The 16,128-nt window shown below is 42.6% G+C and overlaps 1 protein-coding gene across 7 annotated transcripts in view; it reads right to left on the bottom strand.

Moving 5' to 3' along the window:
* Window positions 1-16,128, bottom strand: part of LOC141103387 (complement factor H-related protein 1-like) — a 553,742-nt gene that overhangs the window by 66,493 nt on the left and 471,121 nt on the right. For all 7 annotated transcript variants that reach the window (XM_073592914.1, XM_073592913.1, XM_073592912.1 and 4 more), the window contains one exon: window positions 5,449-5,640. In XM_073592914.1, the coding sequence (XP_073449015.1) occupies window positions 5,449-5,640 (192 nt within the window). The remainder of the gene's footprint in view (window positions 1-5,448; window positions 5,641-16,128) is intronic.

The following is a 16,128-nucleotide window of genomic DNA, read 5'->3' as shown; positions in this document are numbered from 1 at the left end:
TGGGCAACTTCCTAAGTGGAATACAATGAGACATTTTCGAGAACCAATCAACCACCATAAGGATAACTGTGTTGCCTTGGGAGTTGGGCAACTCCACAATGAAATCCATAGACAGGTGGGTCCAGGGCCTCTCTCCATTGGGTATGGGTTGTAGGAGGCCCACTGGAAGGTGTCGTGGAGTCTTACTCTGAGCACACATGGAACAGGCAGCTACGAAGGCAGTTACATCAGCCCGTAGACTAGGCCACCAGAATTGTTGGGAAATGGCCCAAACGAGTTGATTCTTCCCAGGGTGGCCAGCTGCCTTGGGAGAATGGTAAGTCTGGAGCACGGCAGTACGGAGAATCTCTGGGACAAAGCAGCGGTCACAAGGTTTCTCAGGAGGAGCATGGACCTGAGCAGCAAGAATTTTGTCACTCAAAGGAGAAGTAAGACTGGTGCGAACCGTAGCCAAAATACGATCAGGAGGAATCACAGGAACCAGAACCGATTCCAACTTGGAGGTGGAGGAAAATTGTCGTGACAAGGCATCAGCCCTTACAATCTTAGTACTGGGTAAGAATGAGACAATGTAATTGAAACTTGACAAGAAATGAGCCCATCACGCCCCTCTGGTTGAGAGGAGTTTAGCTTCAGACAAGAATGTGAGATTCTTTTGGTCAGTAAGAATGAGAACCGGCACAGTGGTACCTTCGAGGAGATGTCTCCATTCTTTCAGGGCTAAAATGATTGCCAACAGCTCTCTGTCACCAATCTTGTAATTGCACTCGGCAGATGACAATTTCTTGGAAAAGTAGCCACAAGGATGCATAGCACTCTCAGGAGGTAGGACGTTGAGACAGAAGGGTGCCAACACCAATCTCAGAAGCATCAACCTCAAGGATAAAAGGTAACGTAGGATCAGGATGTGCCAACACAGAAGCAGAAACAAAGGCAGCCTTGAGACTTTCAAAGGCCTTAATGGACTCCGGAGACCAACTCTGTGGGTTACCGTTCTTTCTGGTCATATCAGTCAGGGGCTTGACCAGAGATGAGAAGTTACGAATAAACTTCCAATAATAGTTGGCAAAACCCAGGAAACGTTGCAGAGGACGTAACCCCAAGGGTCGAGGCCACTGTAGGACTGCCGAAAGTTTCACTGGGTCCATCCATCCAAACCAGCATTGGAAATGACATAGCCCAGGAATTTAACCTGTTCCCGATGGAACTCACACTTCTCTAGTTTACAATAGAGATTGTTCTCTCTTAATTTCTGAAGCACACAACAGACATCTGTGTGTTGGCTCTCCAGGGACTTGGAAAATATGAGGAAATCATCAAGATAAACCACCACATATAACTGCAACAACTCTCGGAGGACATCGATAATAAATTCCTGGAAGACTGCCGGGGCGTTACAAAGGCCAAAAGGCATTACGAGATACTCATAATGGCCTGTTCTGGTATTAAACGCAGTTTTGCACTCATCGCCCTCCTTAACCACTTTAATACAGGGCATTTTCACCCCCTTCCTGCCCATGTCATTTTTCAACTTTCAGCGCTGTCGCATTTTGAATGACAATTGCGCGGTCATACAACAATGTACCCAGATGAAATTGTTATCATTTTTTCCCCATAAATAGAGCTTTCTTTCGGTGGTATTTGATCACCTCTGCTGATTTTATTTTTTGCGCTATAAACAAAAGAGTGACAAGTTTGAAAAAAAACACAATATTTTTTACTTTTTGCGATAATAAATGTCCAATTTTTTTTCTTTAAAACAAATTTTTTCCTCAGTTTAGGCCGATATGTATTCTTCTACATATTTTTGGTAAAAAAAAATTGCAATAAGCGTACATTGATTGGTTTGCACAAAAGTTATAGCGTCTACAAAATAGGGGATAGATTTATAACATTTTTATTTTTTTATATTTTTTTACTAGTAATGGTGGCGATCTGCGATTTTTATCGTGACTGTGATATTGCGGCGGACATATCGGACACTTGTGACACATTGTTGGGACCATTCACATTTATACAGCGATCCGTGCTATAAAAATGCACTGATTACTGTATAAATGTGACTGGCAGGGAAGGGGTTAACACTAGGTGGTGATCGAGGGGTTAACTGTTTGCTAGGGAGTGTTTCTAACTGTAGGGGGAGGGGACTCACTAGGGGAGGAGACCGATCGGTGTTCCTCTGTACTGGGAACATACCATCGGTCTCCTCTCCTCTGACAGGACCATGGATCTGTGTGTTTACACACACAGATCCACGGTCCTGCTGTGTTATCGGCATTCGCGGGTGCCCGGCGGACATCGCGGCCGCTGGGCATGCGCACCGGGTGCCCAGTGACACGGCGGCGCGCGCGATCGCCGTTGGTGGCGCACGCGCGCCCCCTGGTGGGCCGGGAAAGCGAGGCCGTCATATGAGGCCCGCCCGCAACGAGAGGTGCACCGCCTGGCCCTCAATTGACAGCCGGCGGTCAGCAAGCAGTTAATTCTCACGAGATTGTAAGCCCCTCTCAGATCAAGCTTAGTGAAAACCGTTTCTCCCTTGAGGCAGTCTAATACTCCTCCATGGTTTTATCCTCCAAGACCGGCAAAGGGTAAACCCGGCCATGAGGGGGAGTGGCACCAGCTTGAAGGTCAATTGCGCAATCATACAGCTGGTGTGGAGGCAAACTACCGGCTTGACCTTTGTGAAAGACATCGCTAAAATTACGGTACTCCTCTAGCAGGGAGGAGAGTGAAGAGGTACACAGGACCCTGGCTACTTTCTGGAAGCATGTTTCACTGCATTGTGGTGACCAGGAGAGAACCTCAGCACGGTGCCAAACAAAAGAGGGGTTGTGCCTCTGTAACCAAGGATAACCAATAACCAGCGGAAACTTAGGAGAGGAAATCACTTGGAATTAGATTATCTCATGGTGAAGAGTCTCTATGGCCATGGACAATGGAACCGTCTCATGAGTCACATGGGCAGGCTGTAGAGGTCTCCTGTCAAGAGCCTCAATGGCAAGTGGAGTGTCACGCATCTGCAGTGGAATCGAGTGCTTTGATACAAAGGCAGCATCAATGAACAGGCCTGCAGCCCCAGAGTCGATTAGAGCCTGTATCTCGATAGACGACTCAGCCCAAGAAAGGGTGACCGAAACCAGGGGCTGATCCTTCTGGATAACTGGGGACGACACAAAGCCACCTAAGGTCTGTCCATGACAGGACCTCAAGGTTCGGGTGTTCCCAGGATGGGTAGGACAAGACTTCAAAAAGTGACCTGCCTAGCCACAATAAAGGCACAATCTCTCCCTCCTCCTAAAGGCTCTCTCATCCTCAGAGAGAGGCGTGAAGCCCAAGTACATGGGTTCATCTTCACTGACCGAGTCGGTACCAGGAGGCATGGGAGGTGAGGGAGGCACGAGTGGGACTGCAAAGCTCGGAGGCAAACGTACAGGAGGCTTCTGCAAGCGTTCCTTAAAAGAAAGTCTTTCTCCGAGTCTGGAGTCAATGAGGATGGCAAACGAGATCAAGCTTTCCAGCTCAGTGGGTATATCTCGGGCTGCTACCTCATTCTTGATGGAATCTGAGAGACCATGAGAAAAAGCAGCCACAAGGGCCTCATTGTTCCAAGCAACCTCTGCTGCCAGAGTATGGAACTCAATGGCGAAGTCGGCAACAGTTCTCGTACTCTGTTTGTTGGACATGAGGCACTTGGCAGCAGAAGCGGAGCGTGCAGGAATGTCAAATACCCTTTTAAAAGAGGCCACAAACTCAGGGTAAATCAAAACAACAGGTTTTTGCGTCTCCCATAGAGGGTTAGCCCAGGCCAAGGCTCTCTCAGAAAGCAAAGATATCACAAACTCTACTTTGCTTCTGTCCGTGGGAAATGCCTGGGGCAGCATCCCAAAGTATATCTCAACTTGGTTGAGAAACCCTCTGTATTGAACTGGATTGCCCCCAAATCGCTGGGGAAGCGGGGCGGAACCAGACATACCTCTTATAGAGGTAATACTCAAGGTGGGTGACTGCACAGAGACTGGTGCAGCAGCAGGGATGGCCTGCAACTCAGGTTGTACTGGAGCAGCCACAGTGGGGGATTACAGGTGGGCCGTGCAACTCAGGAGTGTTTGTAACGCCATAGCAAACTGATCCATGCAGTGATCTTGCTCATCCAATCTTGAAAAAATATTACCAACAAGTGGATTGACTGTATCTTCTAATTCATGGCCTTCGCCTACTGTCAGGAACCATGAATCAGACCGAGACAGAAGTACAGTAAAATCACACTTGTTTATTAATAAAAATAAAAAGGTAAATAGAGTAAGCGTAGTCAAAGCATAGCCAGAGTCCAGTAACCGGATCGGGTAGTCAGCCAAGCCAGAGTTCAGTAACCAGATCGGGTAATCAGCCAAGCCAGAGTTCAATAACCAGATCGGGTAATCAGCCAGGCCAGAAGTCAGGGATCCAAGTAGAGGAACAGCAAGTAGGATAAGGAGCCAGAAGGGATGTCAGCAAAGCCAGTCTTTAAACAGGAACGCAGGAGATGGTTTCTTGTGATGTGACCAAGGCGAAGGCAGAGATCAAGTGAGCTGGACAGCTTTAAGTAGGCAGGACTGACGAGCAGAATCAACAACAGCTGGGTAACTGTGGAGAGAGATGGGAGCTGGCAATTAGCCGACAGCTGAGCGGCCAGCTCAGAGATTGAAGGGCTGAGCCCAGCCCTGACATCGACCCGGTACAATGATCTGTCATTCACAGACACAGCGGGTGACAAATCGTGGTACAGCGTGGGCCCTAGGGCACATGTGAGGTGCATCACTGGGAAAACTTCATGTGATATCCACCTGGAACAGCAGTGCTCCCGCTCGGCTGTTAATCTTCAAGAACCAGGAACCAGGACAACTTTAATAAACATGACAAAGATTTTCAACTAATGCAAAATAGACACATTCTAAACTTTTTGTGATTTTACTAAAAAATAGTATACTCATTTATCCTATAGGAATGTACAGCAGCAAGGTGTTTTGGAATTGCCGCTCCCCACTTCCATAGCAGTACTCAAAGGAGAAGAAAATCCTTATGTTAGAATAACATCTATGTGCATGAGGTAACATGGCTTTCTTGAAGCTTGTTAAGTGCTCAAAGTTAATGGTCTGCCTAATTGGAAGACAAGCCAATATACAAAAACGTATGCATTAAAGCAGGCGTTGGCATCTCAAAGATGCTATATTGAAAGGCCAGAAACACTAAAAGGAGTTCTATTTGAAGTACAAATTAATATTAGGGATCATTTAACAAAGCACAAAAAATCTTTAATTACAAGTGTTTCTGTAATAAAACACAAAAATGTGACACGTCACACAAAATCGTTTGTACATTTGAGCATTTTCAGTTCTTTCAGGCTTTCCTCATTGTCTTTGTATCTTGATAATTGTGAGGAGTATAATTTTATTGTATTGTTTACCTTACCTAGACAAGCTGGTAATTGATCCCAGGTTCCATTCCGACATTTGATTTCTTTCTTTCCTTGAAGTTTATAATAGCTAATACATTTGAACTTGATGGTGGATCCTGAGTCATACATCTCCTTTTTCTTTCTCATCCACTCGCCAAACAAAACTTCAGGTGGAGGAAAACACGGCTGTTTTTTAAGTTTTTGTTCTTTAACATATAATACAAATGAAAAGATCATCAGAACGCAGGCAAAACAGATGAACAAATCTCATAATAACCAAAAATGTTTAAACTGTGAAACTGAGACTTTTAATTTCCCCTAAATTTTAGCCAAAACAGGCATTTTTGTGACATTTCACCATTTTGAGTCAATAGGGTAGGCAAATTTAAAATGATTGGTAGTTTTTTAATTGGAACTCCCCCATCCATCCATGTCTCCATGCTTTAGTTTGTTGAGAAATCACTTTGAAAAACACCCCCCTAGCATTTCTAACTGTAAAAAAACATCCACATAAGTCAGTGGTTCTTAACTCCTGTCCTCAGGACCCACTAACAGGCCAGATTTTATGTATTACCTTGGGGAGATGCAGACTAGAATACTGCAATCACTGAGCAGCAAATGATATCACCTGTGATGTATTTCAGTTATCTTGCAAACCTGGCCTGTTAGTGGGTCCTGAGGACAGGAGTTGAGGACCACTGACATAAGTGCACAGTCAAATATCAACAACAACCTCTGATGGCCAAAAAAGGATCAAAAATCCATCCAGGGATAGTGGAAGATCTGTGTTAGCAGCCAATGGGTCTTACAGCTACCTTCATGTAGATTCAGGCTGATCCAGGCTGACAGAGAGACAGATAGACAGGCACGCAGGATCTCATTAAAAGTTAGTATAATTTATTTGCAAATAAAAATAGCACACTTACATATAAGTTTATGTAATGTGGCATAAGCAGTTAGTAGAGGGTTAAGCCACTGGGTGTGAGGAAGTTTTGTAAGGTGGCTAATCAGCCAACATATGCTGGTGCAATTAGCTCTTGCTAGCAGTAATACCCCCTTAGGATACCCCTTGTTTCCAAAGTCTATTTAAACAGTCTATCACCTTGGGAGGTTGTTTTGACAAAGAATGAATACCTTCCAGATGCGTTACCGCCACTTCTATGCATGTAGAGCGAGCGGCCATGAGGAATAACAGCGGCATTACATGCCACTCTCGGTGCTTGAACCATCCTGCGCTCCTGTTTCTGCGTCTCCCTGTCAGCATTTCTAACTGTGGCCACCTCGAATAAGAGTAGATGTTTCATGTAACATTTATTTCTTGGAATCCATCTGCTCTTAGCACAGGCATGCAGGAGGGAGTGCTTAGCTACGAAAGCCTCTAATCTCCATTTTTATTTTATTGAAAGAAGAAATGTCCATGAAGACTTTCAGGATGTATGCCATTGTCTTCGCCCAGGACAGAAACCAGGAAGCAACCAAAGAAACGTAAAAAAAAGGATAAAACAAGTAAACATAATATACCTTCCTATTTATTTACTAATGCTAGCAGTATAAGGATTAAACGTAGTTAATGTCAATTGACAGTGCTTAGTTCCCCTTTAAGGATGCAATAGCCAATAAATAGCTCCTGAGGGTTACAGAAATTTCTTTTAACTATCCTAGACCTATTCTTGTGCCAAAAAGGGCCCACCATTAGCCTTATAATTTTACATTTTTATTTTCACATCAAGAATAAAAGGCAGAGAAAAAAAGTTAAATAAAAATACAAGCAAAAGTGCACAAATAATAATTAAATACACAAAAAACAAAACAAAAATAAATAATATAAACCAAACTACACTAAATGCACCCCCCCCAAATAAAAAAATTCTTTTGAGCAGTTCCAAAAACAAAGTTGAAAGTACTGTACTTTGCTTTTTTGAGCTGCTCATGATAATAAGTTGTGTTTACCGTTATGTTTACCATCAATTAAACTAAATTCTTCGAACAGCAATATTGAACATTTTTGCTTCTGTGAAATCTCACAGAATCAAAACTAAACCAAATAAGGTAAAGAGGATATTGCTATGGCAACTGGTACAATGTTCAATGTACAATGTCAATGTTCAAATAAACAACAAAGAATGTGGTGAAGTGATAAGTCCAAACACATGAGTTTTCAGGATATCATCCACAACGGCAATCTTTAGTGTAATAAATGTTGATATATCCCCAAAAGGTTGCAGATGATGATATTCAAATAATCGAAAATCAAACAACACCCAGGGCTGTGCTTCCGTCACCAGGGGAAGTGGTAGGTACTCTTACCATGAGATGTGGACCCACACACCAACGGTGGCGAGTCGTGCAGACAAGGATGCAAACATGAATTGCAGATTACGATCTCCTTGGGTGGTTGAGATGGAGGGAGTCTTGGGTCCAAGAGAGTACCTACCCCTTCCCCTGGTGACGGAAGCACAGCCCTGGGTGTCATTTGATTTTTGATTATTTGAATATCATCATCTGCAAACTTTTGGGGATATATCAACATTCATTCCACTAAAGATTGTCGTTGTGGATGGTCTCCTGAAAACTCATGTGTTTGGACTTATCACTTCACCACATTCTTTGTTGTTTATTTGAACACTGATGTGTATATATGTGCACTTTAGACACTACCGCATGTACCGATTGCCATAACAATATCCTCTTTACCTTATTTGATTTATTATTATTATTATACAGGATTTATATAGCGCCAACAGTTTACGCAGCGCTTTACAACATTAGGGCAGACAGTACAAGTACAATACAATTGAATACAGGAGTAATCAGAGGGCCCTGCTCGTTAGAGCTTACAATCTAGGAGATTTAGTTTTGATTTTTATTTTTACACATTTGTAGAGGTGCATGTGCACTCATCCCTAGGTTCATTTCCAGGGCCTACATGTTTTCAGCGCTACACATTTTCCACTCATGTCATGGATGTTTTACCCTACCCTAATACAAGGGAAAAAAAATGTGGGGATCAATGCCAATATTCAAGAGAGAGAGCAAAGTTACCCATTCTGAGGATGACTGGCAATGCTCTTTATGGTCTACAAATATATGTAATTTCTTTCACTCTCAACCTGAGCTAATCCTTGCTACACAGAGAATAAGGAACATTCCAAATGTGACCATGTGGATTATATGGACCAGAGCTATGGACTTGTGATCATTTATGTTATGAAACTTTTTGAAGTATAAGCCCCTATGTCCACAGTGTTGTGAGCTTGGCCCTTACTGGTGTGTGAGGGAAGTGCATACAGCTTTGGAGTCTTCATCTGGTTATCCATAAGGGTACTGGATCTTTATATCTAAAGGAAGTACATATGTTATGTAAAATAACCTCCTCTGGACCACAGTGCCCTGTGAGAGCTTTGAGGACATTACCATTGTACTATATGGGGCTTTGTAGCGAATATTATTATTTAGACTCTGGGACTCACTCTTGAGCAGGGGTCTCAAACTGGCGGCCCTCCAGCTGTTGCGAAACTACAAGTCCCATATTGCATTGCAAGGATGACAGTTACAAGCATGACTCACGCAGGCAGAGGCATGATGGGACTTGTAGTTTCGCAACAGCTGGAGGGCCGCCAGTTTGAGACCCCTGCTCTTGAGGATTGCACCCTCAGAGGATGTATATACAATGGATTCACTTGCTTATTGATTGGATCAGTGAATGGAAGTACTTATACAGTTGTTTTCCATCTGGAGGACCACCACATGATCACCCAAATTATTTACACATTATGGGTAGGGATGACCAGTATGTGAGAGAGGTGGGAGCATGATTTAATGTGTGCCTCTGTATGGGTGGTGCTTTTGGTGTAGATTTAACTTTGATATATAATGTAATAAAGTATAATTTTTTCCATTTGGTTCAGTGAGCAGTTGAAATTGCCCTTTTCTCATTTTTTTCTATTTGCTTATATATAAGAAAGGGAGTTAGGTCTAAATCAGGTTTTTATTTTTTAAGTGTTAAGTCTTGTTATTTTCGCTGGTAACTCCCCCCATCTCTTTATATATACAAAATATGTAGTATTGATACATGTGATTTCTTAAGAGTAGATTTGACCTTGAGGGTCATGATAAGTTTTTTTTTTTTTTTAAGTACTTTTACTAGGCCATAGTTTCACGAAAAGACACCAGCCAGCTTTTAATCAAGAAATCAAAATTAAAGTCAAGTAGTTCACCTAAACAGCCAAAAATATTGTAATGACTTCATGCAACACACTTTAGTACTTTTAGAAGTACTAAACTAGAAGTTTAGCTCAATTTTTATAAGCAGAGATCAGTGAGGTTAATAATCAAAAAATCCAAAAGTGAGTGTATTTTCTAACATAAAAAGATTGTACTAACTCCAGGCACACTATGTAAGCAGCTTTTCCTAGGCCACGGTTTTACAGGGTGACATGAGGTCACACTTTTACAAGGAGAAACACCAGGCAGCAATTAATTAAAAAAAATGAACATTAGAGCGTAATTATGTAATACATGTGTTACTAAAATATTGTACTGACTCAATGCACAGTATTTAAGTACTATACTGAGCACAATTTTGAAAAGGAACATAGGGATGAGCTTAAGATTTGGTCTGACCACAAGTTCAGACTGAACCTGGGCTTTTCGGATAAATGCCCAAATATTTACACATTCTGCAATCTGCATTCTTTTGATTTCATTGGAAGGAAAGGATCCCTGGTCCTGGAAAGAAACCTTACCAGTTTTGTTGAAACTGGATGCAAGAAAATCCTTGTCTGTGTTCCCTACCTGTAACATAGACCCTGAAAACACTTCTGGGTGAACAGAAGATTGTCCTGGAACCAAACAGCCAAAAGTGAGAACGTCTGCCTGCCAATTTTCCACACCTGAGTTGTAGACAAAAGGCTGGAATGTGGAGTTCTGCCCATGCTAAAACAAGGTCCTCTTCTTTTTTTGTGCCCCCTTGATGGATGATGTAAGTCACTGCTGTAACACTGTCTAAGTGAATTCAAAGTTACATAGTTTACATAGTTACATAGTAGGTGAGGTTAAAAAAAAGACACAAGTCCAGCCTATGTGTGTGATTATAGGTCAGTATTACATTGTATATCCCTGTATGTTGCAGTCGTTCAGGTGCTTATCTAATAGTTTTTTGAAACTATCGATGCCCCCTGCCGAAACCACTGCCTGTCGAAGGGAATTCCACATCCTTGCCGCTCTTACAGTAAAGAACCCTCTACGCAGTTTAAGGTTAAACCTCTTTTCTTCTAATTTTAGTGAGTGGCCACGTGTCTTATTAAACTCCCTTCCGTGAAAAAGTTTTATCCCTATTGTGGGGTCATGAGTATGGTATTTGTAACTTGAAATCATATTCCCTCTCAAGCGTCACTTCTCCAGAGAGAATAAGTTCAGTGCTCGCAACCTTTCCTCATAACTAGGAATGAGCCGAACACCCCCCGGTTCGGTTCGCAGCAGAATATGCGAACAGGCAAAGAATTTGTGCGAACACGCGAAAACCGTTAAAGTCTATGGGACATGGACGTGAAAAATCAAAAGTGCTAATTTTAAAGGCGTATATGCAAGTTATTGCCATAAAAAGTGTTTGGGGCCCTGGGTCCTGCCCCAGGGGACATGTATCAATGCAAAAAAAAGTTTTAAAAATTGCCAGTTTTAATCGGGAGCAGTGATTTTAATAATGCCTAAAGTGAAACAAAAAAAAATTCCTTTAAATATCGTGCCTGAGAGGTGTCCTTAGTATGCCTGTAAAGTAGCGCATCTTCCCCATGTTTATAACAGTGCCACAGCAAAATGACATTTCTAAAGGAAATAATTTAATTTAAAACTGCTTGCGGCTGTAATGTATTGTCGGATGCCGGCAATATAGATAAAAATACCCCCCCAAAAAAATGGATGTCCCCCCCAAAATCCATACCAGGCCCTTCAGATCTGGTATGGATATTAAGGGAAACCCCGCACCCACATTTTTTAAAAAATGGCGTGGGGTCCCCCAGGCCCCCAAGGAACTATATATTCTGAATAGCAGTATATACAGTCAGGTCCATAAATATTGGGACATCGACACAATTCTAATCTTTTTGGCTCTATACACCACAACAATGGATTTGAAAAGAGACAAACAAGATGTGCTTTAACTGCAGACTTTCAGCTTTAATTTGAGAGTATTTACATCCAAATGAGGTGAACGGTGTAGGAATTACAACAGTTTGTATATGTGCCTCCCACTTTTTAAGGGGCCAAAAGTAATGGGACAATTGGCTGCTCAGCTGTTCCATCGCCAGGTGTGTGTTATTCCCTCATTATCCCATATGCAAGGAGCAGATAAAAGGTCCAGAGTTAATTTCAAGTGTGCTATTTGCATTTGGAATATGAGATCCAAAGAGCTGTCACTATCAGTGAAGCAAGCCATCATTGGGCTGAAAAAACAAAACAAACTCATCAGAGAGATAGAAAAAACATTAGGTATGGCCAAATCAACTGTTTGGAATATCCTTAAAAAGAAAGAACTCACCGGTGAGCTCAGCAACACCAAAAGACCCGGAAGACCATGGAAAACAACTGTGGTGGATGACCGAAAGAATTCTTTCCCTGGTGAAGAAAACACCCTTCACAACAGTTGGCCAGATCAAGAACACTCTCCAGGAGGTAGGTGTATGTGTATCAAAGTCAACAATCAAGAGAAGACTTCACCAGAGTGAATAAAGAGGGTTGACCACAAGATGTAAACCAATGGTGAGCCTCAAAAACAGGAAGGCCAGATTAGAGTTTGCCAAACAACATCTAAAAAAGCCTTCACAGTTCTGGAACAACATCTTATGGACAGATGAGACCAAGATCAACTTGTACCAGAGTGATGGGAAGAGAAGAGTATGGAGAAGGAAAGGAACTGCTCATGATCCAAAGCATACCACCTCATCAGTAAAGCATGATGGTGGTAGTGTCATGGCGTGGGCATGTATGGCTGCCAGTGGAACTGGTTCTCTTGTATTTATTGATGATGTGTCTGCTGACTAAAGCAGCAGGATGAATTCTGAAGTGTTTCGGGCAATATTATCTGCTCATATTCAGCAAAATGTTTCAGAACTCATTGGACGGCGCTTCACAGTGCAGATGGAAAATGACCCGAAGCATACTGCGAAAGCAACCAAAGAGTTTTTTAAGGGAAAGAAGTGGAATGTTATGCAATGGCCAAGTCAATCACCTGACCTGAATCCGATTGAGCATGCATTTCACTTGCTGAAGACAAAACTGAAGGGAAAATGCCCCAAGAACAAGCAGGAACTGAGGACAGTTGCAGTAGAGGCCTGGCAGAGCATCACCAGGGATGAAACCCAGCGTCTGGTGATGTCTATGCATTCCAGACTTCAGGCTGTAATTGACTGCAAAGGATTTCCAACCAAGTATTAAAAAGTGAAAGTTTGATGGATGATTATTAATCTGTCCCATTACTTTTGGTCCCTTAAAAAGTGGGAGGCACATATACAAATTGTTGTATTCCTACACCGTTCACCTGATTTGGATGTAAATACCCTCAAATTAAAGCTGAAAGTCTGCAGTTAAAGCATATCTTGTTCGTTTCATTTCAAATCCATTGTGGTGGTGTATAGAGCCAAAAAGATTAGAATTGTGTCGATGTCCCAATATTTATGGACCTGACTGTATACACTATACGGCCTGCCCATTATACTCTGCAGAAAATTGGACCTTGAGTGTTGGTGGTACCAGAACACTGTAAGCCCTCACAGTTACTCTTGATGGGTGCAGGAACGGGCCCTGCTGTGAAAATATTATATCAAGAATTGTAATTACATTCCCCTGTTAAACAGGGGCAGAAAAATTTGGTCTTTGGTTTGGTGGCGCCAGAACACTGTAAGCCCTCACAGTTATGCTTGTTGGGTGCAGGAATGGGCCCCGCATTGAAATATTATATCAAAAATTGTAATTACATGCCCCTGTTAAACAGGGGCAGAAAAATTGGGCCTTGGGTGGTGGTGCCCTAAACCAAAATATTGTTGGAAGCTAGCATCATCAAGATTCAGGAGGAATAGGATAGACAGCAGTCTTTAGGGGATCCCACATCCATAGCAAATTCAATCAGTTACATCAGCATCAGGTGCTTCATAGCTGCTGATCCAAGACTGATTAATTTTTATGACTGTGAGCCTATCAACAGAGTCAGTGAACAGGCGCACTCTTTGATCCGTTACAAACCCTCCAGCAGCACTGAATGTGTGTTCAGAAAGCACGCTGATAGCAGGACAGGCCAGTAGCTCAATTTCATATTGAGCAAGTTCTGGCCAGTAGTCCATCCTCAAGACCCAGTAACCCAGTGGATACTCTGTTGGAAAGGTCTCCAAGTCTGCTCTTGCCCCTAGATATTCTGGCACCATGTAATGCAGATGCTGGCGATGGTTGCTTGAACCAATCAGACCTTGGCGCTGAGGACTGAAAAATTGTTTAAAGGCATCGGTCAGCTGGCCACCTTCTCCATCTGAAAACTCAGTGAAAGATATGGTGCTGCGCTAATCCAATAATAATAAACTGACACTGCTGCTAAAGGTAGCAGTATGCATAGAGATCCCTAATGGGAAACTGCATGAACTGATTGTGTTTCACAATATCAAACTAGCATAAATAAAGTGCTAAGTGCAAAAGCAGTGTCTAAATAGTAAACTTAAAATACCAATAAATTAACATACTAATACATAACAGGTAATGGTGCGTATTATATTCAAAAAAGTGACACAGTGCAGAGTAATTCAGTGCAAACTAATGCAATACTAAGAGTGTAATGCCCATCTAGGGACGCAATATAAACTTATATGCCGATAGGTTTAAAACATTAGTACATTAATAGATAGATAATGGTGCACAGTAAATTCAAATGGTGAAAAAAGTGCAGCGCTAAACAGTGCAGAGTAATGCAATAATGCGTGTCATGCACACATAAGGGCACACTGTATTACCAGCATGTCCAATGTGAAAATAAACGCAGTGACAAATCTTCCAAAGTAAATCATATATACATCAATAGATAAATAAAGGTGCCTAGTGAAATAAAACAAGTGACAGAGGTTTAGTCCATATTGTGCTAGTAAAACATCCAGTGACTTCACACCAAGCAAGATGATTCTCCACAGAGTATATAGTAAGGTAGATGGACACTGTGAGGTGTGTGAACCAGGAAAACAACACAGTGACTCCTCTTCGTGACAGAGATCCTGCACTAATAGGTAATGGCCCCTACCTCATAATACTGAGGTAACAGCGTTAGCAGCAAAGCTGATACTGACTCCTTCTCATAAACCTGGACCCGACTCGTTCCCCGCAGTGTATTTCTGGATATTTAATTTTCTTATAAATTTTTGGATTCCGATATAGGTCTGGAATTTATCGAGATTCTTGGTGGGTGCATACTTTAAGCCCTTATCCAGGACTCCAATTTCTTCATGTGTAAGTTCTAGGCTACTTAAATTAAAAAATGCCCTCTCCTTCCCTTTTTCTTTTGTTCTCTCTTCCCTAATCTCCGTCCTCTCTTCTTTATGGACTATTTCTGGAGTTTCTTGTGTCGTCTAGCTGTCTCAAGGGGTGATCCTCCCTGCCCCTGTCTAAAAAAGGCCTACTGTGGGCTTGGTCCATATATTGTCTATCTTGCCTTTCTTCTTCATCCTGATACATTAAGGGAGCATAGTGATTGTAGGTGGATATTGGGCTACGTTCATTTTGATGGTAGTTCCTTTGTTGAGGGCCTCTTCTTTCACCATATCCATATTCATGGGCTGGGCTTCTGCCTCTTGGCCCATGTGGTATGTATGGTGGTTCCCTATTATCCCTATATTCATACGTAGGTCTTCTCTGGTCTCTCGGTCCTTGAGGTGGTCCTCTATACTCTCTCTGATCATAAGGTGGTTTGTGCCATTATAGGGCTTCCTATTATTTTTCCAATAGTACGGTTTTCTTCCTCCATTTTGTGGTGTCCGGTTGTATTGGGGTCTTCTATCAGCTCGATAGGGGGTGTGTGGCTGGTAGTTTGTGTTTCTCTCATCGTAGTCTTGATGTCTTGGGGTCATACCTCTATGTTCTTCTCTGGGATCTTGATATACTCTATTCTGAGTATTTGACCCCGAAGGTTCATTGGTCCTTCTCCTTCTTCACCTTCTCCATCGCTCTTCCTCTGACTGAACGAAACCTCAGCAACACGTTGTCCAGCACCAGGAAATTATAACCTCCCAGGGTCTGGAAATGCGTTGCACAAACCTTTCTTCAAGGCCTCCTGAAGATGTTTCATCCTCTGCTCCCTCTGTGAAGGCAGGATGAGTTCTGCAACCTTACCCTTGTAAGGTGGATCAAGAAGAGTTGCCAGCCAGTAATGATCCCTCTCCTTGATACCACGAATCCTAGGGTCCTTTTGTAGGTTTTGCAGAATCAGGGAGGCCCTGCAGCGTAAGTTTGCAGAGGCATTAGATTCTGGGTCACATGATCCGTAACTACCTCCTCAGGTTTCTGGGGACTGAAAACTCCTCCTGCCATACTCGCACAGGTACTCATTGATGGCCCACTGCTGTGTGTGTGTGTGTGCAGTTGCTGCAGCATTGCCAACATTGAGTTTCACCTGGTGAGCATGTCACCATAGGTGTGCGCAGCCTATAGCATTAGGGTGTGCACCAAAT

Source organism: Aquarana catesbeiana, linkage group LG07, assembly GCF_042186555.1.
Source record: "Aquarana catesbeiana isolate 2022-GZ linkage group LG07, ASM4218655v1, whole genome shotgun sequence".
Taxonomy (NCBI): Eukaryota; Metazoa; Chordata; class Amphibia; order Anura; family Ranidae; genus Aquarana; species Aquarana catesbeiana.
Note: the sequence above shows the minus strand (reverse complement) of the source record. Positions and strands in the feature narration are given on the sequence as shown.